The sequence below is a fragment of the Loxodonta africana genome, chromosome 10 (genome assembly GCF_030014295.1).
Source record: "Loxodonta africana isolate mLoxAfr1 chromosome 10, mLoxAfr1.hap2, whole genome shotgun sequence".
Lineage (NCBI taxonomy): Eukaryota > Metazoa > Chordata > Mammalia > Proboscidea > Elephantidae > Loxodonta > Loxodonta africana.
The window spans coordinates 31,215,745-31,241,674 of record NC_087351.1 but is presented as its reverse complement, the minus strand read 5'-3'; the positions used below and the strand labels follow the sequence as shown (position 1 = coordinate 31,241,674).

The 25,930-nt window shown below is 45.2% G+C and overlaps 1 protein-coding gene across 3 annotated transcripts; it reads left to right on the top strand.

The window, feature by feature from the left end:
* The first annotated feature begins 11,025 nt into the window (after window positions 1–11,025).
* Window positions 11,026–25,930, top strand: SALL2 (spalt like transcription factor 2). Of its 3 annotated transcripts, none has more exons than XM_064292275.1 (3): window positions 11,026–11,607; window positions 20,895–23,709; window positions 24,334–25,930. In XM_064292275.1, the coding sequence occupies exons 1-3, from the start codon at window positions 11,535–11,537 to the stop codon at window positions 24,569–24,571; spliced, it is 3,126 nt and encodes a 1,041-aa protein (XP_064148345.1). In that variant the 5' UTR covers window positions 11,026–11,534; the 3' UTR covers window positions 24,572–25,930. The 3 variants fall into 3 exon arrangements, with proteins under 3 accessions (XP_064148345.1, XP_023396392.2, XP_064148344.1); XM_023540624.2 differs by lacking the exon at window positions 11,026–11,607 and adding an exon at window positions 20,316–20,515 and having other exon boundaries at window positions 20,895–23,710; window positions 24,167–25,929; XM_064292274.1 differs by lacking the exon at window positions 11,026–11,607 and having other exon boundaries at window positions 20,693–23,710; window positions 24,167–25,930.

The window sequence follows — 25,930 nt, the reverse complement described above, 5'->3', positions numbered from 1 at the left end:
CACAGACAGCAGTTAATATTCAAATGAACAGTATTCTACATCAAGAAAGAATCACTTAACTCTTTACCTATCGGCCCCATCCTTCCTCCTCATTTTCTTAACTATTACTCGATTTAATTTACTTCATAGCTCTTGCCAGTCTCAGTAATTATCCAATTGATTTGCTTGCATTTTTATTTCTTTACAGGTGACTAGCTCCTTTCTGCCTTCCTCATATAGCCTTCCACTCTAAAATTTAGAATCTAAATGTTCAAGTCCTACTTTTATTTTCGGAACCCAATTGAAATGAATTCCTCATGGCCTCCTTTAATCTACCCTGCCACCATCCAATTGGAAGTAACATTTCCTTCCTCTGACCATGGACACACTTGGTCTGCATCTCTCATAACACTCAGCACTTGCTACCTGCACAGGACAGCATCATGATACGAACCCATTGCCGTCAAGTCTATTCCGACTCATAGCAACCCTATAGGACAGAGTAAAACTGCCCCATAGAGTTTCCAAGGAGCGCCTGGTAACTTCCGAACTTTTAGTTAGCAGCCATAGCACCTAACCACTATGCAACCAGGGTTTCCTGCATCATGATAATAGCTATCAAATGTACTGAGCTTGAAAGCTTTGCCAAGCACTGACCCAAAGGCTTTAACAGATTTTCGTTCAGTCTCCACCACAATTCCATGAAGTAGGTGCTATTATTATCCTCATGTTGCATATGAGAAAACCGGAGCAGTAAAATGCCCAAGGTCATGCATTTGATAAGTGGCGAAGGCAATTTAAACCCAGAAAGTCACATCCCAGAATGCACATTGTCTTTAGAGCACGCACTTTGTTGTAAAATAAATGTGTTCAAGCCTCAGTTTCCTGATTCATAGCTGCATGCCCTTCAGCAAGTTACTAACTAACCTTTCTAAACCTTAGTTTCCTCACAGGTTAGTTGTTGTTAGGTGCCCTGGAGTCCTTTCTGACTCATGATATGTTGCCATGGACTAGATTCTGACTCACAACGAACCTATAGGACAGAGTAGAACTGCCCCATAGGGTTTCCAAGGAGTGCCTGGTGGATTCGAACTGCCGACTTTGGTTAGCAGGCATAGCTCTTAACCATTATGCCACCAGGGTTTCCTTTGACTCATAGCGACCCTAGTACAACAGAATGAAATACTACCTAGACCTGTGCCATCCTCACAGATAAAGTGGGGATAATAACGTCTACTCACAGAATAATGTAAGTGAAGAGCCTCATATAGGACTCGTCACAAAGAAACAGCCAATTAACAGTGGCTTTTTTCTATTAATTAAAAAAAAATTTTTTTTAATTAACATTACCTCCTTTACTGTTCTAATCTTTATACCAGATGAATGTTCTCTCAAGAAGTGTCTGTCTTTATTCTCTTTGCATTTATACCACCTAAGCACAGTGCCTTATATATAGTGATGACCACAGACATTTGTTTAATGGAAGCATGAAGGGATGGATGAAAAAATTCCAGTGTCTCCTCATCAAGTTCCAATTTCTTCATATAACATATATGGCCTTTCACAATTCAGTCCCAACCTTACTTTCAAATTTTCTTTCCCCACACTTCCCTCCTATTCTTTAATTACGTGAAAACTCTTGCTGGCCATGTGCACTCCATCCTCTTTGATACCTCTGTGCCTTCATGCCTGCATTTCCTTGGTCTGGAACACTTTGTCGCGTTTCTCTATTCAGCTAAGCTCTGTCATCCATAACACCCATTTTAACACATGACCTCCCTGGAAAGCCTTCCTCAGTTCACCCAGGCAGCGTCTGTCAAGCCTCCCTTCTTCCCCCCATGGAACTTTACCCACACATCTATGGAAGATTTTCACATTGTGTATTAGAAGTCCGTGGATCGTGCAAATGTTTAAGCACTTGACTACTAACCTTTAAGGTTGGTGGTTTGAACCCACCCAGAGGCACCTCGGAAGAAAGGTCTGGCCACTTGCTTCCAAAAGATCACAGCCATGGAAAACCCTATAGAGGGCAGTTCCATTCTGAATACGTGGGGTTGCCATGAGTCCGAATCAACTTCACAGCAACTGGTTTGGTATTTTTGTTTGTATTGTGCTTATTTGTTTAATATTGCCCCTCTTCTCCGGGAGGGGCAGTATCCCTGTCTTATTTCCCTGTCTTATTTACCTTTGTAGCCTCAACACTCCTGCGTCTCCTGTCCCTTTCATAATACGAGCGTGAGTGTGATTCTAGGGTAAGAAATGTGTGTTGTGGTTTTTTTTTTTTATTCTACTTGCCACCTAAGTGCAGACCGAGTGAGTGAAATATATAATGCACTTGATAAATGTTTGTTGAGAGTGTACCTATAATTGGGAGATCTAGCTTGGCACTTAGGTCGAAAAGAAAGAAAGGCTTTCTCTGGCTTGGGCTTGGGGTTAAATCCTGAGGTCATTCTGCCATCTGGGGATGCAGCATCATGAACCCTTAAACCCCTCTGCTTTTGACGGGACTTGCTTCTGAAGGTTACCGAGGTTAGCAGGCCTAAAATAGACTTTAATATTTCAAGTTAATTCAAATTAAATTTTAATACGCAAATTCGACTCTAATGACATCTGCAAAAAAAGAGAGAAACAACAATGTAAAGAATGCAGATAACCCTATTCAATGAGCACAGTCTCCATTCCCTTGTCCTTCTCTAATATAAGCATGAGTGTGATTCTATCTTCAGAAATGCATATTTTTTATTTGACCTTCCTTCTAAATGCAGACCACCTACATCATCCAATGACCAGTTAAAAAAATCACCATCCGTTCCAATACTAGAGTGACACCAGTCTGTGCTGTGCTTAGTGGTATATTTCTTCAGGGATTTTCGGCTTTAACTCTAGGTGACTTTTGCACTTAGTTGTTGCCTTTAGAAACTAACCCCCATAGATTTATTATTGTAGGACACTGTGTAGAAATTGTTGCAACAGACATATTTTGTTAATTGATGCAGATACTCACATATAAAGGCACAGACATTTAAAGCTGGGTGAGAACTTTATCTGGTCTAACCTTATCACTGCAGACAAGGCAACTGAGGTCTGGGAGAGGTAAAGACAATTTCTCAAGGTGATTCAACTGCAGAATGAAAGAGTCTGATTAGAACCCAAGTTCAATGAGTTTTCCAAAAATGCAAACACATGTCATAAGCTCTATTTGTCAAGTGGACTTTCAATAGAAGCCCCAGGAGGGTAAAAAGAACATGAGGTTATATTCACATACATCATGCCCAGCTGGCACAGAGTGGATACTTAGTGGATATTAAAAAATGGCCAAACTATGACTTCTTATAAATGTGGGGTTTTTTATTTCAAAAATCATGTTATAGATTATTTTACCATTCTCTTTTTAGACAGATCTTAAAATTAGAAGGGATTTCATATACTATAATGGATATGACACTTTTAAGTTGTTCTTCTAAGGTTTTAAATGATATAGTGGGATTTTATTGAGTTGATTTTCTGAGGCTATAATTCAGGTTCCTTGTGCGGGGGGGAAGGTAGTGTCTATCCCTTCTTCCATTTCAAGAAAACAAAGTTAATACTGGGATTTCAGGGTGACCCTATAAAGATGAGCAGCTTAAAAATGCTGTGTTTGAAAGGGTGATGGAAGTTTGGAGAGTAGAGATGGTAGTAAGTAATAGAAAGAATAACTCCCCTTGAGTGATTTAAAAAAAAAAAAAAAAGCCAAATCTGTTGCCATTGAGTCGATTCCGACTCGTATTGATCCTATAGGACAGAGTAGAAAGCCCTGGGGGGGTTCAAGGAGCACCTGGAGGATTCAAACAGCCGACCTTTTGGTTAGCATCTGTAGCTCTTAACCACTACGCCACCAGGGTTCCCAAACAGGGCAAACCAAAAACAAACCAAACCCATTGCCATCAAGTCGATTCCAACTCATAGCGACTCTATAGGACAGAGTAGAACCGCCCCATAGAGTTTCCAAGGAGCACCTGGTGGATTCAAACTGTAGCCGTAGCACTTAACCACTATACCACCAGGGTTTCCAAACGGGGCAAAGACCAAAATCTCACAGACAGACAATTTGGTTATTAAGTCCTTCCCCATTATTGGGAAACTCTGCTCCCAAATCCTCTGAGCCCCTTCACTCAAACTTAAGAGTCTCCCCTTCCTTTCTCCTCCCATGTGAGCTGCCCATAATTACTACCAGGCACTCCATCCCATCTTCTTCCAATAGAACCTCCTGACACCACTTTCACTCTCTACAGCAGTTTCTACAATGTCACTGCCTGCCTTCATGGCTTGCCTACTGGGGTCCCCTAAAAAGTATCATATTCCTGCTCACAGGGAGGACACACCTGGTTTCTCACATGGGGATATGCAAAATAACAAATGTCCGTGAATAATTATGCATAAGTGTAACTGAGAAAGAGCTAGCAATCATGGCAAATCACAAACTGAACAAATAATGGCTGTCATTTGTTGAGTGCTTTTTTTTTTTTTTTTACTATATGTCCAATATCCAGCTGTTTACATTAATTCTCATTTAATTCTTTAAAAAAAAAGTACCTCCATTTTCTATAAAAAACAGGTATTAAAATAATGCTTACCTTTATAGGATTAAGAAAATAAATGAGATAATACATGTAAAGTACTTATAAAAAATACCTAGGATATAATTGATGCTCTATAAATGTATTATTATCCCTGTTCCCAGATGAGGAAATTAAGGGAGCTTAGTAAATCTAAAAAAAAAAAAACAAAAACTAATCTGCCTAAGATCCCATACCAATAAGTGGAAGAATCAAGATTTTAACCAGTGTCTGTCTGACTCCAAAGTCTACTCACTGAGCTTATACAGCAATAAACATACTAGAAAGCTAATGCTATTTTTTAGAAAGCAAGAAAGACATTAAAAAAAAAAAAAATGGGAACAAGAAGTAGGGGCAGGGAAGCTAGATTAATGGAAATAGAACAGAATGGAAAAAATACGAATGTTGACACATTATGAAAAATGTAATCAGTGTCATGGAAAAATTTGTATAAAAATTGTTAAGTGGGAACCTCATTTGCTATGTCAACTTTCACCTGAAACACAATAAAATATATATATATATATACATATATATATATATATATACACACACACACACATTCCTGGAAACCCTGGTGGCATAGTGGTTAAGAGTTATGGCTGCTAACCAAAAGGTCAGCAGTTCAAATCCACCAGGTGCTCCTTGGAAACAGTTCTACTCTGACCTATAGGGTGGCTATGAGTCAGAATCAACTCCATGGCAACGAGTTTGGGTTTTTTTTTTGTTGTTGTTTTATATATATACAGGAACAGTTATCCAGCATAGAACTAAAAGTAAGTCAAATATATATTTGAATCATTTCATGTTTAGCATGGGGCTAAGGGATGGGCCATGATCAGGACCTGGTGAGGGAAGGGTAGGGTAGATGGTTATACGAATACAAGGTCTTCATGGCACTGGCTGGGAGATCCATGCCCTTCTTGCTCATCATCTCCCTCTTTAAGCAACCAACCACCCAGTGTTCTTAGCCTGGGCCGCCAAACTGATGTATCTGAGATCACATATAGCTACTATGCCTTGGTGCTGGGCACTGTGAGAAACAAAAAGACAGAGTATATCTTCTGCTCCAACTTGGCCAGGGAGATAAACCAACACCTATGAGACAAAGGGTTACTGGGTTTTGAGACAAAATATCTATATAATAATCAACTAGACAGCATCTGCCTTATTTCCTCTTGTATACTAGGTGCCTCATGGAGCCGACATCGGCTTGATGGCAGTGGGTTTGCTAGGTACCTAGCACATAATAGGGGCTCACAAAATATTTGTTGAATGAATGAATAAATTCTATCAAGGGCAAATTAAAAGGATTTGCACTTAAAAATATAATTAGGAATCAATTAGACAACATCAAGAATTTTCTCAGTACTGAAATTAGTCACTGAGGGATCACTTTCCTAAGGATAGTCTCTAAAATGAAAGAACAGATTATTATCTGACTGAAATAATTTAAGGTATGAAGCTAAAAGAATGGAATTAGCTCCAAAAATCCCAGTGGTCCCCACAAGGAAAAAAAAAGTCATAAATTTAGAGAGGATGGAGAAATTAATTTAAGATCTCTCTTTTAAAATTTACTTATGCTTAGTTTCCCACTCATTCTCACCCTGTTTCTCCCCCAGTTCCATGGTAGGGAAAGAACAATTCCCTGAGATAAAATATGGTTCTGGATAATCTTGTAAAGCGTCGCTTAACCTCTCTGGGTCTTATCGGGGAAAGTGAGAGATTTGGAGATGATCCCTAAAGTCTCTTTCAGCTTCCTAGCATAGGGAGTCCATGTCTCCTCTTAAAGGTTCCACATTGTCAATTATTCATGTTTTCTGACTTAACATCAATCCATATGTTCCTATTCCTCCAAATATTTGGCCATGAAGCTTAGCTCCCTTTTCCCATCTCTTTGATATGTTTCCTTTCTTATTGTTGTTTTTTCTTTCTTTCATTTTTTATTTTCTTACCTTTCTTATCATTTTTCTTATCATATCCCAGCCCCACTGTTTCTACCTGACTCCCATCTGGTAGAATCATTGTTTTCTTTCAAATGACCAACCTCAGGGCCCTCAGAACTTTAACAAATTGTTCCTATAATTTCTCCTTAGAAAACACACACACATTCTAACCCACCCCTAACCCAGCCCTCTCCCACAAGCTGCTAGGCTCAGGGCCCTTCCCCCACCACCTCCCTTTCCTGGTCCACTGCCTTTCTCTCTTCACAAACTCCATTTCCCCTGTATTTAACATGCATAACATGGAGAATGAAGAAAAGCAAAAAGAGTAAGTTCTATCCTCCCTCATATGAATGTTTAAATTCCTTCCATCCTTTGCAGAATGAACTATGAAAAGAAACACCAGACAAGACTCAGTCTGAATGACCCTCCTTGATCTTCTCCCTCCCTCTTCCCCTAAAACACCATGGCAACTGCCACCTGAATGAGGCCAGGCGGAAATCATCTAATAAGACCAGGGATTGTTTGCCAATGCTTTCTAGTGTAGTAAAGTTTTGCAAAGGGTGTTTTTCCTTCACTCTTCTTTATTGACTTAGTCCCTTAATGCTAGCAAGACAACATGTGGCGCTATATGTACTTATAAGAACCATATCTGTTGTGGATATTTTCCTGTCAGTCTTCAAATCTTCTTTGGAAATTGGAAATTTAAGTCATGTTCCAGGTCTGCAGCCACAAAGGGAAGCCCATAACAGAGGCAGACATTAACAGGATGGCAACCAAGTGTCACATGGTGGTAAAAAATAAATGCAGGCTGTCCAACTGGGCATTGCTGGGGTAAATTTCAACCCTGCATTTTAGCTATGAGACCCTAAGCAAGAAAGCTACTTTGCCTCTCTGCTCTATGGTTTCCTCATTCGTAAATTTGGGTGTTCTACATGTGTAGGTTCGGAATGAGTTAGAATCGGCTCAACGGCACACAACAACGTGTATAAGATAGGGGTTATAAAAAGCTTCCTTTGCAAAGTTGTTTTAGGATTAAATGAGATTATGTATTCAAAGGGCCTGGCACACAGAACGTGCTGCAGCTGTGATTATTGTCTTCAATGAAAACATTACATGTGTTTCTAGATTCCTGGTTCAGTTCTCTTGCCATTAAACCAAATTCCTTATATGATTCTAACTCATCAGAGGGTACAGGAAATGCCTCCACAAGGTTTGCTCTTCTACATACAAACTAGAAAGACAGGAAGGCTAAGAGCAGAGTATTGTCATGAGAGAAAAGGTGTTGAATGAAATGCCAAAAAGTTTCCTGGACCCCCACATGACTATAATTGTATTTTAGGGCAAAAAACCACTATGCGTATAGAAGTACTTTTAAGTAGTTTTTTGAGATTAATACGTAAAAGTGTATTAATCTCAACAACAGCAACAAACATTTAGCAAATAGTACATACATTTAAGAGACATGTTGTTTATTTGATCAACAGACAGGGCTTGGTTCATGGATACATGGATTCCCTTGCAACAACAAGGCGGTCTCCTAGGAATCTAGAGCCCATGGTTTAGAAACCACCAGTCAAGTGCAATTGTCTCAAATTGACTCTGCCGAGGAATCATTTAAAAAAATTTTTTTTAAATCTTAAATCCCAGCTCCATACCCACCCCCCACCCCCCACTCTCTGAGATTCAGATCCGGGGTGGACCCCAGGAATGTGAATCGGTGGGTCTGGGAATTCAGATACAGAGGAGAATTCAGGGTTCTGAGAATTAGCATTCCTGACTGGATCTTTATCCTTTGTCTTGCAGGCATCTCATTCTAGTCACCTTCTCTTTGTTCCTCACAGTCCGGGGCTTCTTTAACAGTGGTGTTGTGCTAACATCACAAAACAATTTGTACTAAACTCTCTGAGATTCAAACATTATATCCAGTTTTTGTTAAAAAGCAACAACATAAAATTAAGCACTTAATTTTGTCACTGATGTACTTTAACATCCATTTTAACTAACTCAGAGACAACCTTTGCACACAAATGAAGGATACAGATACTGTGCTCAAGTGGTCTGGCTTAAAAATTGACTCCATGATGAAACACCTCAACAATACTTTAAGCTATATTGGGTCAATGGCCAATGGGGAAGCTGAAATAGAAAATGTTGGTAAAATTAAAAAATGTCATAAGAAGAAACCAGAAAAAAAGCCAGAAGGAAAAACCTATCTTCAACACCTGCTTTCCTCATCCAGAATATTCCCCCTGAAGCCACTCAGGCTCCCACATTTGAGAAGGAACTGGGGGTGGGGTGCCAGGATAAGTCCCTTTTTCCTATTCCTTTATTATCTCCAATGCCCTTGAGTGCCTCTTCAGCTTCCTGGGAATGTAAGCACTTAGTCTGCAAGGTCAAAAGACCACAGAACATTTTCCAAAAGATTAGATCACCAATTGAAGAAAGAAAAGTGTTATTTTAATATTCTCTTCTAGTATTAAGTTTAAGTCTGTCTCTCCCTCTCTCTTTCTTTCATTCTCTCTCTGATTTTCTCTCTCTCCCTTCTTTTCTCCTTTCCCTCCCTCTCTCTCCTTCCCCTCCCCTCTCCACTTCACCACACACAGAAACCCCTTTTCAAAGGGGCTTTTTTCCAACTCAGTGAAGTAAAGTCTTTGCCCCTTTGTGGGGAAGGCTCATTAACATTCTCACAGCAGCATCTCTTCAAGGATTTTACTTTTGTAACTCTGTGGTGAGGTCAAGAGGCCACAGTGGAGAGGTAAAAGGAAAAAAATGGTAAGCGGGAGAGGGCGGAAGAAAGGCGAGGAGGGGAAAGAGCCCTTCCTTTCACAATAAGCGCAGCAAGAAGGGAGAAAAAGTGGAAAAAGATGAAGACAACCAAGACCCAAGAAAGGGACAAATGCAGACCCCTAAATTTGCCCATGGAGATTTCATAGACTCCTGAGAAAAGGAGAAAGCTGTGCTCCTTCCCCCTTTCTGTTCCTCAAAAATGCAGGTAAATGACAGAACACAAGCTATTCCAGTGAGGAATTATAAGCTTTCCTGGCCTCAATGTCCCCAATTCTCCTACAATCCCCTAGTTCTAACCACATCTGTCTACCACAGAGTACTTACCAAGATGAATGAAACAATGTCAGCAACAAGAATTCCAAGAGTGGAATGAGAGGGAGCCACCCAGGGTCCTGACCCCAAAACACCGGGAAAATAATGAAGATTCAGGGAACTCCAAAGCGAAGATCAGAGAGCTTCCCAAAACTCTTCAGATGTGGGTACCTGCCTCATCTATCACCAGCAACCCAACTACCGTCGGTTGTCTTCCTCTCCTTTCTTAGTATTGCTAAATTAGCCAGGGTCTTTTTTTTTTTTTTTTTTATGTAAAGGAAAAAAAAAAACAAAAAAAGAAATGAAGAAAACTATGAGTGAGTTTTGCTTTGCTTTTTTCTGAAGACAGTCAGCCACCAAATAAATTTATATCACTAAATTCCAAAAGAGAAAATAATTTCCCCTTTCCCAACTATAGGTATTTCATATGGTCTGTCATCTCAGAAGAGTAAAAGGTAAATAGGGCTAGTAGAAGGGAACCTAGGCATTATAGCTACAGGGTAGGGCACATCTGGAATATTCTATGCCCCATATCACAGAATTGCTCAAAGTCAGGTATGAACAGCACTTAAGTTAAAGAATAATAAATTAATTACCCTCAAGTGTCTAAGCAGGAAAGACCTAGTTGGTCGACAAACGGTACATTTTAGAGATGGAAGAATTTTTAAAGGTCTGGTTTCTTATCCACAAGGAAATCCTTTCCACAGCCTCCATGTGAACATATTACAGAGGGCTCACAAATTCACTAGAAAGTCCGTCACACTATTAGAAAGTTCCTTTATGTAGAACAGAAAACATCTTCTTGTGGCTTGCATTCTGGAGTACGATGAAACTCATCTAGTTCATCTTCTCAGAGGCATTCCTTCAACCGTGGGAGCTGGATAGGGGAGTGAGAGAGATAGAAAATCCACTGATTCAATTCCTATTTTAAATAAGATTCCTTAAGATGAATCACCTTCCCCCCCCCCCACCCCACGCTACCAGTCTGATGGCATATTGTGTCTTCAGCAATATAGAGAAAAGAATGCTAGACTATCAGCTGCACCTGGGTTCCGGGACTGTCTCTGTTACTGCGTAGCTGTGCAACCTTGAATGGGTTACCTAACCCCACTGAGCCTTTGGTTCTTCTACAAATGGGATCATCTATAAATGGGAACAGTAAAAAAATCTGACGTACTAAACTCAGACTTGTAATATTCAAAATATGTCATGTGCATGAAAACATTCTGTAAATTATAAAGAGCTATACATATATTGGTTATACATATATTATTATAATGACAGTCCATCCTCACTGAATCTTTTTGCCAACTTTTCATATTCCCGTTTTCAACTAGAAATAGTTGACTTCTTGGCCTCGTGATTAGGATATACCAAAAAGTTCTTATTTCAGCTTGTACCCCAGAAGCAGGCACATCATCAAACATGGGTCGGGGAGGTGGTGTGGAATTATGAAAAAACCAAAAAGCACTGTAAAGATCTTGGAAGAAGAGTTAGACAAGAGAGCAAAGGAAGGTCTCTGAGCAGACAGCACAGGGAGAGACCAGAGCCATCGCAGGGAGGAGAGGGTTAAATCCTTTCGTCTGCAGTACAAAAGAAAAGAGTGTGCGGAAAGATTAGGATTTTTGCTTTTACAATGGGAGCTGCAGAAGCGTAGGGAAGAAGCTGAAGAAAAAAAAGGGGGCGTCTCCCCTTTAAAGACTTGGAGAGATTGAGAGAGAAAGAGAGAGAGAGAGGGACAGGGAGTCAGAGAGTCTGTCTCTGGGAAGGGAGACCATCTCTGCTTCACAGTGATTGCACTGGAGGGGGGGAAGCATCAGTTGGCTTCAGACCCAAGGGGGAGAACGGGGCAGGTCACCCCGGTTGAGACTAAGTGAGCGTTGCCCCTCCCTCTCCCACCTCTCTCTGCCCGGGAATGTCTCGGCGAAAGCAGCGGAAACCCCAACAGTTAATCTCGGACTGCGAAGGTCCCAGCGCGTCTGAGAACGGTGGGTGCCTGGGGAGGGCTGGGGGAGCCTGAGTCCAAGGCTGTGTGGGTCAGGCCAGGGCAAGGGGAGGGCACCCGGGCCATGGGCGAAACCAGGAAGGGGGGGGCTTGGTCACTGGAGGCTTGAAGGAGTTGTTATGTGAGGGGTAAGGAGGTGACCTGTGCTGGGGAGAAGCCCTGATCAGCTTTTCTCGGGATTGATTCTGTTTGTGTTTTCCTTGTTGTTTTTCTCTGGATGAAATGGAGTTTTCGAACTGGCTCTATCTCCCCACCCCAGAGTTTTCTCCCCAGGTCCCCCTTTGCTCACTGGTCTTTGTGCCGTTGCTAAGTAACGTCCTCAGACCTGAAGACCTTCTCTTAGGGGTGGGATTTTCCCCCCTTTTCTTTCTGGAGAGTTGGGTTGCAAGAGAATGAATTGGATAAACGTGAAGTTTCCCCTGAGGGAGAAGAGAAAAAAGTTTCTCATTGTTGAGCTGAGCTGAGAGCGAATCAGAGCTCCCAGAGGGAGACAGCTCTTGTCGGTCGGAAGGTAGCCTGGTTTGGGGTGTGTATCCCAGTCACCTGGTGTAGATGCTGGAGGATGTGATGAAGATCTGGTTGAGGGGCTTGGGTTTGTGCTTCAAGGGAGGCCAGTTTTAAAAAAAAAAGTACGTTAGTTAACATACTCTAACACACCCGTAAATACATGTGTATCATTTTATGAGGATATTAAAATCTGTTATTTAAGCAGATTTCCTTTATGGGGTACAGTTTTTTCGTGTATTCTTAAAAACTCCAATCTGAGAGGGCCAGACAATAGAGTAACTGCTGTACTAAGAAATGACATTGACCAATGTCTCAGAGGCAGGGCCTTGTCAGGACAAAAATCAAAGTTTCCTGATGCACAGGGGTATCAGGAGGGTGGTTTTCGCTATGTGTTTGAATTCCTCAAACTTGCTTGATTGTGAGTAGATTGTGGATAGAGTCTGGAAATCTATATCTTTTGCAAGAGTCCTGGTAATTCTTAGGCTCAAGCAAGTTTTGGGCACACTGGTCAACGGTGTGGCTACATATGCAGGCACCTGTGAAAGTCTGGAAGTCCTGGCTCAGGGATCAACGGTCTATTTAGCAAACAGTTGGTTTACCCAACAATGTTGTGTAGGGTTAAGCTGCAAGGGTTCTGAAGCCAAACTTAGGGTTCAAATTCTGGCACCACTGCTTAACTGTGCCAAATTGAAATGAGTAAAACACTTAGAAAAGTACCTAGCCTAAGTAAGTAGTTAATGTGTGGGTACTGTTATTATCATGCTACTGTGAGTGCAGTGGCTCCTCCTACAAGTTCGGAAATATGACCAAAGTTCAGGAACACTGGGTGAACGCCAGCTCAGCATTTCTTTATGAGATGTGTGCCATGAAAGAGCTCCAGGATAACGTATCTTTAGTGACTGAAACTTGTTGGAAAAAAAAAAAGAAAGACTTGAGGTCAAATCAGCGCTCCATGGATTATGAAACAACCTTAACAGATTGTGTTTTGGGTAGAACACGTCCTCCCCAAGTTACTGCTCTGCTGGGATCCCACTGTGCCCATATTCAGAGGTTCTGTTGGTGGCATCCTTCCCTCCAGGGACACATTAGCCCTCCTTGATGCTGCTACAGGCCGGATGTTTCCTCCTTGTGCTCTACAGGAGACTTCCCCCAGAGCCTCAGAGTCGCCTCACAATCCTGCTCCCCTGCTGGCTCACTGTGGAACAATGCTGAACCCTCTGAGGAATCCTCTCCTCTCCTTCCCACTTCTCCCAAGTCTGTTCACCCATTCCCCATACCACAGCTGAGGAAAAATCTGTGAGAGAAAGGGTCAACAGAAATCTTTAGCGATTACCCTGAATGAGTTCTCAAATCCATTGAGCTATATCTCCCACTTGGAGCTATAAATACTTAGGTGCATGGCGTTGCTGTGGCAAAACCATCCCCATCGAAGGAGTACAGGCTTGAACCCAATGGCAGTAACAAATTTCAGTAGAAGCTTTGCCTTTGAGCCATAAAAGGCAGAAACATGAATGTAAGGAGCTAGAAAGCTATAGTAACTTCTCTTAAGATCTGTCTTAACAAAGCCTATTTCCTCATCAGAATTTCCCTGAGAGGGAATGATCCTGGGCTACTTGCATGGCCTCGAGTGTCATTGGCTGTCATCTGTAAGAAGAGTTTGTTATATTTGATCATATCTAAAATTCCTTCCTGCTTTTATAAGTTTAACATTTGCACAGACAAGGTCTCAATTTGCTTTTGTGATCTTCAGTCTCCTGACTTTTCATTCTACCCCAGAGATGTGTTTGCTTGTTCTGCACGCCCTTAAATTAGGTATGCAGGACTCTTCTTTGGAGGAACACTGCATCCTTTGGTATATCTGTGAAATTATGACCCTCAGCACACATTATTTAGTAGGCTAGGGTGCCACTAGTATTTCCAAGAGTGTTTTGCCTTTTTTTTTTTTTTCAAGTTTTATTGTGCTTTAAGTGAAAGTTTACAAATCAAGTCAGCCTCTCTTACAAAAATTTATATACACCTTGCTATATACTCCTAGTTGCTCCCCCCTTAATAAGACAGCACAATGCTTCTCTCCACTCCCTATTTTTGTGTCCATTCAGCCAGCTTCTGCCCCCCGCCCCCGCCCTCTCATCTCCCCTCCAGACAGGAGCTGCCCACATAGTCTCATGTGTCTTCTTGATCCAAGAAGCTCACTCCTCACCAGTATCATTTTCTACCCCATAGTGAGCCTTTTGCCTTCTTTCAAGCAATGTTTACTATACATGGGTAGGTTTCTGGGAAGCACAAGTGGGCTTACACTTGGCTCCTAACCTAAAGGTTGGTGGTTCAAATCCACCCACCAGCACTGCAGAAGAAAGGCCTGGTGATCTGCTTCTGTAAAGATTACAGCCAAGAAAACCCTATGGAGAAGTTCTACTCTGTAATACATGGGGTCACCCTAAGTCGGAATTGACAGCAATGCGGTTTTTTGGGAGGGGTTACCATATGTGGACAAACAAATGCTGAGCTTTATGGCACATTTTAAAAGGCTTATCTCTGCAGTGATCCAGGACATCACCAAGAAACAGTCTGAAGAACCTGTTTTCCAGCCCTGTTTTTGCTTAGCTTCCCTGATCAGGCTTTTGGTAAATCTAACAGAATAGCTATTGCACCTAAGTGATAAGCAGGAAATAGTCTATTTACTTAAAAACTCTGGAGAGAGGGAAAAATTTCTGTCTTCCCTACAGAGTCTAGAAATCTGGATTAAAGCACATAAGGGATGTGACTGGGGAAAATGCAAACTAGTACATCTGGGAAACAAAGGAAACAATCAGAAACCCAGATATTTAGTGCGAAGGAGAAACCAGGACAACAGCCAAGCAGATCTAGAGGGAGAGAGGAGAAGGAGAAACCAGGACAACAGCCAAGCAGATCTAGAGGGAGAGAGGAGAGTCTTTTAGATGGAAGTTGGCAGACGGTGAGAACAGCAAAAAGGGAAAGAAGGCAAAAACAGAGTTTTTAAGACTCTATTCTCTTCACATCTCTCAGGCTATAGAGCCCTGGGCAACTCAGTCCTAGGTATCCCTGGGTCAGAAAAAACACATTTCAGAGTAGATAGAAATAATCCAAACATGGTACAACTGGGGACTGGATAAGGGAGCAGAAAACTAGGTTTCCATTTCAACTTGGGCTTTGAAGTTATGTGACCTTGGGGGAGTCCCTTTTCCTCCTAAGTCTTCAGCTTTTGGCCTTTAAACAATACTGTTGTTGTTGTTCTCTTTAGGTGCTGTCAAGTCAGTTCAACTCATAGTGTGGCCCTGTGTACAACAGGGCCTATGCCATCCTGACAATTGTTGTTATGGTTGAGCCCATTATTACAGCCACTGTGTCAATCCATCTTGTTGAGGGTCTTCCTCATTTTCGCTGACCCTGTTTTTAACTTTACCAAGCATGATGTCCTTCTCCAAGCACTGATCCCTCCTTATAATGTTAAACAAGAATACTCATAGCTAATAGTTATGGCACATTTACTATTGGCCAGGTACTATGCTAAGCCCTTTAGGCACTTCCTCTTATTTATTCCTGCCAACTTCCCCACTATTACCCCCATTTTAAAGAAGAGAAATCCAAACCTTAGAGAGATTAAGAAACTTTTTCAAGATCACACAGATTAGAAAGTGCTGGACTTTAACTCAAAGCTCTTAAACACTGTGTTCAATGAGAGAGTCAGAACCCTAACATCCATTCTACCTCCAAAATGTTACAAATTGCATGTTAAGTGTTGTGTCCTTTCATGCCAGAAAATGTCCATTGAAAGATCTATTTATGTTTGCTATAAAAAAAAAACAAAACCAAACTCATTGTCGTGGAGTCGATTTGACTCATAGTGACCTTATAGGACAGAGTAGAACTGTCCCATAGGGTTTCCAAGGAGCAACTGGTTGATTCAAACTGCTGACCCTTTGGTTAGCAGCTGAGCTCTTAACCACTGAGCCACCAGGGCTCCATGTTTAATCTAAGCTATTCCTATACTGGAAATTTTCTCACTTAGCACCAGGTCTACAAATCATTGTGCCTCTCTGTCCACTGTGTGGTACAGGCCATAGGTGCGTAGTAGATGTGGGTGGCAAAGGAATATGTGTGTGTGCTTAGGAGAAAGAAGTGGGGAAGAGAAGACGGGACATGATCCCTTAGAAGTAGTCTGTAACAGCAGTTACAGAATCAATTCATAATTATGGAAGCTACCAATTACCTTAGGTCCAATGTTAATGAAAACCAAAAATAACCAAACTGGATGCCCTCAAGTCGATTCTGACTTATAGCGACCCTATAGGACAGAGTAGAACTGCCCCATAGGGTCTCCAAGGAGCAGCTGGTGGATTTAAACTGCCAACCTTTTGGTCAGCAGTCTGACTCTTAACCACTGTACCACCAGGGCTCCAGTGTTGATGGTAGGGTATATTAAGGCAGGTGCTTACATAGTATACTTTGTTTCCTTACTGCCTAGACGATGCTTGAACTCTGCTACTTGTCTGTGTAGAACAAAGCCTTTCATTCACAATTAGAAATACGGCTCAAGATGCACATGCCCTAGGAAAGGTAATACAGTCACTTAAATTCACTGTCAGGTAAACCCTGGTGGTGTAGTGGTTAAGAGCTACAGCTGCTTACCAAAAGGTCTGCAGTGCAAATCTACCAGACACTCCTTGGAAACCCTATGGGGCAGTTCTACTGTGTCCTATGCAGTGGCTATGAGTTGGAATTGACTCAATGGCAACGGGTTTGGCAAGGAGATGGAGCATAGTTCTACTTGGAGGCAGGTTTTTCACAGGGAAAGGATAGAAAAGGGCTAAATTATGGTTGTGGGCAAAGTAGAGAGTGATCCTGATGGGAAAATTTAACACTGCGAAGCTAACTTTGCCTTTGTCCCAGTTTTGCCTAGGTTTAGCCCCGGTAAGATTTGTGAGGAGCAGACTGGAAGGACTGATGGGAAGGGCATTCTTATGATACAGTGATTCTCCACCTTGGCTGTACATCATAATACCTGGGGACTTTTAATAATATACTGATGCCAGGATTCTACCCTCAGGAATTTTGAATTAATTGGTGTGGGGTATGGCCTGGACATTGCTCTTTTGAAAAGCTCTTCAAGCAATTATAATGCACAACAACATTTGAGAACCACTATTCAGATATACCTCTGCACTCCATTCATCTGTTTTTCTTTTTGTTCTCCCCAACTATTCTCTCCCAAGACTAAAGCAGTAGTGTGATGGGACACCAGGCTTGGAGCGGAAGCCACCTGGTGCCCTTGTCCTAGTCATTCTTAGTCATTTTTAGGTCTTTGTAAATATAGGTCTTAGCCCTATATCCATCCCAGGCTTTGCATGTGACCCAGGATAGTTTACCTCACCTTATCTGCTATCCAGGGATGCCATTACCAGCTTAGTTTATTCCTGTGTTTGTGACTCCATTCATGGTTGCCTAAGAAGTCTTCCCCCCTTTTAAGGCTAGGCAGTGAGTGCAAAGTGCTGAGAAATAGAGGGCTCCTCTTACAGGTGGCTGTTGCTCTGTCACCTTTCACCAGGGACTAAATTTACCTTAAAGAAGAGGGCAGATCAAATTACGCATCAGAAAGCAAGTTTCATTAAAGAGCAAGAATGGGGACAGTGTTTCCCAGGAGAAGATGAAAAGAAAAGGATTTTTTTTCTTGTCAGAAGACTTGACAAAACAGCAACTTGATATCAAATGTTCAATGCTAATTAACAAATGCTCAGTAGAAAGCCTCCATCTGATTCCCTCTCCCTTTCTGAGGCCAGAGAGCAAGCGGCAGGTAGGAGCCACACAAGGCCCTTTCTCTAGCATCAGAGAAGCCACACAATGTTGATGTGCTTGAGAAAACACTGGCTAGGAGTCAAAAACCTGAATGCCTACTTCACTGAATTACTGTGTGAGCTTAGAAAAGTCACTTAACCTCTCCAAGCTTCAATTTCCTTATTTGTAAAAACAAACCACATTGTGGCAACCTGTGACTTGCCATGGTTGAAATAGACCCTCCTCTTCTTCAGACTCAATGGCACTGGTTTTTGGGTCTCCTTCATTGTAAGTGTGGGGCCCAGAAGCACTAAGAGCCCATAGGTTTCAGAGCCTTGATTCACAGTCTCAAGATTCTTACAATTATCTGAAGTTTCAGAACGTAGTTCAGTTCAATGTTTTCAATTTAAAAAGACAGGCAAATTTATATTGAAAAGTAGAATGGATGTTATGCTAATATTTTAATTTGGTTGTTTCAGCCTCCCCGCTTCCCCCAAAAAAAGACTCCCTATCCTGGGTATGGAGTCCTTGGGTGGTGTGCAAATGCAAATGGTAACATGCTTGGCTGCTGAGGTACCTCAGAAGAAAGGTCTGGTGACCAATTTCTGAAAAATCAGCCACGGAAAACCCTATGGAACAGAGTTCTATTCTGACGCACATGGGGTTACCGTGAGTCAGAATTAATTCAGTGGAAACTTTTTTGTCCTTGATACATGCCAATAATATTAGCCAGGATCGTACCCCAGAAATTAGTAAGATTAATAAGCAACATGAAAAAAATCTAATTTTAATACATGTTATTTCAGGATGAATTCCTATTTTGCTATTGACAATGTAAATTCGCTAATTGATAATATTTGGGGCACCCCTAAAATTTGAAAGTCCCATATGTAGGTATTAATTTGTCAAAAGCTTTTCAGTTTTTTGTCCCCCCAATATTCTCTGAGGAAAACAAAGCAGCTACAATACTACCATTTTACCAAGAGGGAAATGGTAGCATACAGTTAGTGTAACTGACCACCAGGTCTCAATTTACCAGCCAGGCGAGAACAGAACTGAGATTCCAACAACGTGGGTTTACTGATACCCAAGCAAACCACAGAATCAAGGCTTCTGATGTCACTGCCTGCAAGTAAGATAAACTATTTCAGGAAGTGGGTACTCATAATCAGAATCGACTAGATAGCACTGGGTTTTTATTTGGGTACTCATAAAGACTCACTCCAAGGTATAGAGAAAAGGCAAAGTACCTGGTCTAGAAGGCATTTTACCCCTTCTTATCCGCTCTCTGGATAGGAGGCTGCCTCTGTAGTGGTGAACCAGTGTTAGTCGTTTCTAGACATTAAAAACCATGTTGGGGCTGAAACGGGCTTTAGACATGGAGAGGCTGCCTGGTAGCTCCTACTGCATTTTCCAATTGTTTCAGGAATCCCTCTCCCCAAGGTTAAAGCTAGGCAGGACTCTGTAGGCCTCTTCAGGCTAACATCTCCCCAAGCCCAACTGTCCTTAATAATGACAGTGTGCGAAAGAAGGAGAATGGGAGGGGGTAAAGAAGAAGGTTCTAAATAGGGGACGGCTTCTTAAAGAAGCATGAACTCTATAAATTAGGTGTTGGCCTGATCATCTCCGGAGTAATTTGCATTCAGCTATTCTGGGGGAGGAGGGTGGGGAGTGAAGGGGCTTCCATTCCACAGAGAGGTGTCCTGAAATGACTTCCTAGGAAATTCTACCTTGCTACCTCGCACCCTGAGAAACTTCGTGCGTTTGTGTGTGTGTGTCTGTGTGTAGGGGATGGGGATAGGGTTGGGTTTGAGGTGAGGAAGACTGGACCAAAAATCGGAGTATTTTGGGGGTTGCTTGTGCGCTTATATTGGTGGGGGGTACTCCCCCTCCCCCACCTCCAGCCCTCAAACCTCTGAGATCAGACCACCCTCTCTGGAGTCCACGTTTTCCAGGCTCAAGTGGATCCTTTATCCAAAGAAAAATACAAGAAGCCTAATGCCTTGCTCTATTGAGCAGGGCTACTCTTCCCCACTGTGCCCTCTTGAGTTTGCTGGAGGGTAGGGGGAAGGAGTAGGCAAAGACATCTGGGGAAGGGGGGAAGCGTGCAGGGGGCAAGGAAAGGTAGACCCTACTGGGCCCCACAGCACCTGTCACTGAACGTCCGCAAACGCTCCTTGGCTCTGGACTGTCGCCCCCAAACCCCCGCCCCCCAGCTCCCGGCTCCCTCTTCCTCCAGCCCCCGCCTCCCTCTCCAGCGGCTCCTCCCCCCACTCGCCCCTCCCCAGCAGCTCCTCCCCCATCTCCCCTCTCCCAGCTTTCTCGCTCCAGCTCCTCCCCTCCTCCCGCTCCTCGCTCCCCTCCCCCTCCTCCGCTGCGCCCTGCCCCCGCCGCCGTCGATCTCCATCTCCGCAGTCTGGGTCGCTGGGTGCAGACTGCCGCAGCCCCGGCGGCCACCACTGCCTCCCCCTGTCCCCATCCCCATTGTCTCCCACCCCACCCGGCCCTCCACCTCCCCACAACCATGGCGCACGAAGCCGGGAGGAGCTCTCGTTTAGGGGGGCCCTGCGGGGAGCCGGCGGAGCTCGGAGGTGCGGTAGGGCCGGGCCCCGGGAGGGGTGGTGGGGGAGGGGAGGCGCGGGGGAAGGACTTTGGGTGGCCGGGATGAAATGCACGATTCTCTGCATAGGCCCCCACCCGCACACCCATCCCTTGCACTCGCCAGCGGCCCGGGGCTGAGGGGGTCTCGGAGAGGGACGGGGGTAACGTGCGCGTGCTCCGCCCCCCACCGCCCCATGCTGGGGTGTTTCTGGTCGGAGCGGGACTGGACTGAGCTCCAGCCATCTGCATGGCCTGCTGAGCTCATCTCCCCACCCCCAACTGGCCGTTACTGGGCTTGTTGTTATCGAGAGCCTCCGTGGACTATCTCCGCAGCACCACCCACGCTCTCTCTCCCTGTCTTCTCCCCAGGTGATGCTAGCGAGGAGGACCACCCCCAAGTCTGTGCCAAGTGCTGCGCACAATTTACAGACCCAGCTGAATTCCTCGCCCACCAGAACGCATGCTCTACTGAACCCCCTGTAATGGTGATAATTGGGGGCCAAGAAAACCCCAACAACTCTTCTTCCTCCACTGAACCCCGGCCCGAGGGCCACAAGAGTCCCCCGGTCATGGACGCAGAGCACAGAAGTCCCCCGGATTCTGGGTCCTCCGTGCCCACGGATCCCACCTGGGGCCCTGAACGGAGAGGAGAGGAGCCCGCGGGGCACTTCCTGGTCGCTGCCACAGGTACAGCAGCCGGGGGAGGTGGGGGCCTAATTTTGGCCAGTCCCAAACTGGGTGCAACCCCATTACCTCCAGAGTCGACCTCTGCACCCCCTCCTCCCCCACCTCCTCCTCCACCCCCAGGTGTAGGCAGTGGCCACTTGAACATCCCTCTGATCCTGGAAGAGCTACGGGTGCTGCAGCAGCGGCAAATCCATCAGATGCAGATGACTGAGCAAATCTGCCGGCAGGTGCTGCTGTTGGGCTCCTTAGGCCAGACTGTCGGTGCCCCTGCCAGTCCCTCAGAGCTACCTGGGACAGGGACCCCATCCTCCACCAAGCCCCTGCTACCCCTCTTCAGCCCCATCAAGCCAGTCCAAACTGGCAAGACACTGGCACCTTCCTCCTCCTCCTCCTCCTCCTCCTCCTCAGGGGCAGAAACACCCAAGCAGGCTTTCTTCCACCTCTACCACCCACTGGGGACACAGCATCCCTTCTCTGCTGGAGGAGTTGGGCGAAGCCACAAACCCACCCCTGCCCCCTCTCCAGCCTTGCCAGGCAGCACAGACCAGCTGATTGCCTCACCTCACCTGGCATTCCCAGGTACCACGGGACTGCTGGCAGCACAGTGTCTGGGGGCAGCCCGTGGCCTTGAGGCCGCTGCCTCCCCAGGGCTCCTGAAGCCAAAGAATGGAAGTGAGCTGGGCTATGGAGAGGTAATGGGTCCCTTGGAGAAGCCTGGAGGACGGCATAAATGCCGCTTCTGCGCCAAAGTATTTGGCAGTGACAGTGCCCTGCAGATCCACCTGCGCTCCCACACTGGTGAGAGGCCCTACAAGTGCAATGTTTGTGGCAACCGCTTTACCACCCGTGGCAACCTCAAAGTGCACTTCCACCGGCACCGTGAGAAGTATCCACATGTGCAGATGAACCCACATCCCGTGCCAGAGCACCTAGACTACGTCATCACCAGCAGCGGCCTGCCCTATGGTATGTCTGTGCCACCAGAGAAAGCTGAGGAGGAGGCCACACCCGGTGGAGCTGTTGAACGCAAGCCTCTGGTGGCCTCTACCACAGCACTCAGTGCCACAGAGAGCTTGACACTGCTCTCCACCAGTGCAGGCACGGCCACAGCTCCTGGGCTCCCTGCTTTTAATAAGTTTGTGCTCATGAAAGCCGTGGAGCCCAAGAGTAAAGCTGATGAAAACACTCCTCCAGGGAGCGAGGGCTCAGCCATAACCAGTGTGGCAGAAAGTGGCACCGCAACCCGCATGCAGCTAAGTAAGCTGGTGACTTCACTACCGAGCTGGGCACTGCTTACCAACCATTTCAAGTCCACTGGCAGCTTTCCCTTCCCCTATGTGCTAGAGCCCTTGGGAGCTTTGCCCTCTGAGACATCAAAGCTGCAGCAACTGGTAGAAAAGATTGACCGTCAAGGAGCTGTGGCAGTGGCCTCTACTGCCTCAGGAGCCCCCACCACCTCTGCCCCTGCAGTTTCATCCTCAGCCTCATCTGGACCTAACCAGTGTGTCATCTGCCTCCGGGTGCTGAGCTGTCCTCGGGCTCTGCGCTTGCATTATGGTCAACATGGAGGTGAGCGGCCCTTCAAATGCAAAGTGTGTGGCAGAGCCTTCTCCACTCGGGGCAATCTGCGTGCACATTTCGTTGGCCACAAGGCTAGTCCAGCTTCCCGGGCCCAGAACTCCTGCCCCATCTGCCAGAAGAAGTTTACCAATGCCGTCACTCTGCAGCAGCATGTCCGCATGCACCTGGGGGGCCAGATCCCCAATGGTGGGACCACACTCTCTGAAAGCGGGGGAGCTGCCCAGGAGAATGGTTCCGAACAATCTACGGGCTCTGGGGCAGGGAGCTTCCCCCAGCAGCAATCCCAGCAGGCATCCCCAGAAGAGGAGTTGTCTGATGAGGAGGAGGAGGAGGAGGAGGAAGAAGAGGATGATGTGACCGATGAAGATTCCCTGGCAGGGAGAGGCTCCGAGAGTGGAGGTGAGAAAGCAATATCAGTACGAGGCGACTCGGAAGAGGCATCTGGGGCAGAGGAAGAAGTGGCGACGGTGGCCACAGCTGGGAAGGAGATGGATAGTAATGAAAAAGCCACTCAACAGTTTTCTCTGCCACCACCACCACCACCACCATCTGACAGCCTGGATCAACCACAGCCAATGGATCAGGGAAGCAGTGATGCTGCAGGAGGCACAGAAGTGGGGGGCAAACCAGAGAGGAGCTCAAGCCCAATGTTAGCACTCACCCCAGAAGGGGAAGGCCCCAGCACCGTCTTGGTGGAGGGGTTGGGCATGCAGGAAGCAATAAGAAAGGAGCCAGGAGAGAGCAGCAGTAGAAAAGCCTGTGAAGTGTGTGGCCAGACCTTTCCCACCCAGGCAGCTCTGGAGGAGCATCAGAAGACCCACACCAAGGAGGGGCCGCTCTTCACCTGTATTTTCTGCAAGCAGGGCTTTCTCGAGCGGGCTACCCTCAAGAAGCATATGCTGCTGGCTCACCACCAGGTACAGCCCTTTGCCCCCCACGGCCCTCAGAATATTGCTGCTCTTTCCTTGGTCCCGGGGTGTTCACCCTCCATCATTTCCCCGGGGCTCTCACCCTTCCCCCGGAAAGATGACCCTACTATCCCATGAACCTGTTTTTCAGTATCTGCTGCCCCTTGACCCAAGGAGCAGAAATCGAGAGCTCCATAGAAGGGCCTCCAAGATTTATGAGCCCTTATTTGTTCCTTTCTCTGAGTTCTTACATGGTATGTCCCTAGTGACTTTTCTCTAGTCCCTGAGCTTGGAGAGTGTTGTGCTCATAGGGAGGATGTCCCCCTGAGGAACTTCTCCCCTCTTCATTGTTTGTACCTGAAGAAAATAGATTCTCTACAGCTCTCACATTCCCAAGGGGAACTCTTTCCAACTTCCCCAGGGTGACCTTTTCTCCCCTCTCCTCCCTTCCTCTCCCTTTCCCAGGTGCACCTGAGCACCCCCATTTGGAATTGTAGGCCAGCCCGAAGGGGCCAGCAGCTGTCCCCGGAGGGCCCAATGCCACTCCTCTCTGATGACCAGGTCAACCTGCAGGGCTTCGTGTCCCAGAACATTCCTGCCCAGCTGATGGGGGTGGGTCCACTGTCTTTCTGGAACCAGTACACGGCTTTCCTGTCAAGTGGCCTGCCCACCAAGCCCTGGAGTTCCAGCTCCTCCTCCACTACTCCAGGCCTGGCACCACCAGTGCTGTTTGGCCCAAAAACTGTGGCTGGGAAAGTGCTCCCAGGAACGGCATCCAGAGAGGCCAAGGAGAAGAAAGCCCCCCTCCTCCTTTTTCGGCCTCCTGCATCCAAGGCAGTGCCTGAGAACCCCATCGTAGAAGAGAAGTAGCAAACTGTACATTCCTTCTTCCCTCTGCTCCAGAAGGTGCCAGCAATGAAGATGCAGCAGTCAGTAACTGGTGGCTCAGCCCTAGGGATAGGGAGAAACAGGGTATAGGACACTCTTCTGGTAAACCACCAATAGTCACATTAAGGCAAAGGTGTTAACTGGTCAATATGCCAAGATATCTCCAGCGGCTCGTATTCCCTTATTATGGGAATTTAGGAAGCAAGCAGATTTCTTGCCAAGAAGTTTCCCATGGAATATTTTGGGAAACATGAAGTTAGTTTATAACTTTAAGGAGCACTGTTGGTGAGGGTGGTTGGAGTAATGATGGAGAGTTGAGTTGAATTGAGTAATGATGGAGTGTTGCCGAACCACAGGGCTCGTTGGGAATCTATTTGATTAAGAAAGTGATGTGATATAAGGGAGGGGACTTTAAATTCTGATTGAATGGATCTGATGAATGTTTGACACAGTGTGCAGCAGTGCACCAGGGATCATGGGGGATTTCCTTGCACTAGTGTTCTAGTTTTAGATAACTCCCTCCTTTATTCCCTGGCCCCTTGTATTTTCCTCATCTTCCTCTCTCAAGGCCCCTTTCCACCTCCCTGTTTTGCCTGTTTATGAACTGGGGCCTATGTGTTTACCACCATCTGGTTCTTAAGAGCCCCAGACGTTGGGAAACCAACTCCAGGTGGTATCCTCCCTGCTTCTCTGTCTTGTAATGAGATTTAGTATTTACTGTTAACATAGGATCATTTGGAACAGGAGTTCTGAGGAGGAGAAAATGAGGGTTCTGCTAAACTGACTTGAATGATGGCTTCTCCTCCAAAGGTGTAGGCTCCAAAGTTTCCTAACATAGTAAAATGTAAAGAGCAGACAAGGGAGATGTTAGTGTCTTTCCTTCTATCATTAAAGGTGTTTTGACCAAATAGCTGTGTGTTTCTCCTTATTTCTTGACAAAATAGCCAGCTGGAGTGTGATTTGGGCATTCCTTAACATTGAGATTTCCTTCCCACCTAGCTCTCCTGCCAAAGCAGAACATATGGTGTTGACATATTTAATTTATTCAGCCTTGTCCTAAAACAACCTCCAATGCATATAATTTCCCTGTGGAAATGGAGTTTCTATTCTCAAAAGGTAGGGGATTTTCCTACTGCGTCCAGTCATTGTCTAGGTTTTCTCTTTGCCAATACAGGCTAGAATCTCCCACCACCAGCCTTTTATGTTTTGTTTGTTTGGGAGGTTGAAAGCTGTTTCTTTATCATTCTTCCTTGTACCTCAGGCCAGCAACCTATCTGACATCAGTTGATCTGTGGACCATGGGGAATTAATCTTCATGATCCTTGAAATCTGATGTTGTAA

What these genes read in the sequence shown, in the direction of transcription:
- SALL2 (XM_064292274.1), top strand. Translation starts at nt 20,720, where the DNA reads ATGCTGGGGTGTTTCTGGTCGGAGCGGGACTGGACTGAGCTCCAGCCA. An exon ending in TGCTGCTGGCTCACCACCAG is followed by an intron (nt 23,711 to 24,166) that starts GTACAGCCCTTT and finishes TCCCTTTCCCAG; the next exon opens with GTGCACCTGAGCACCCCCAT.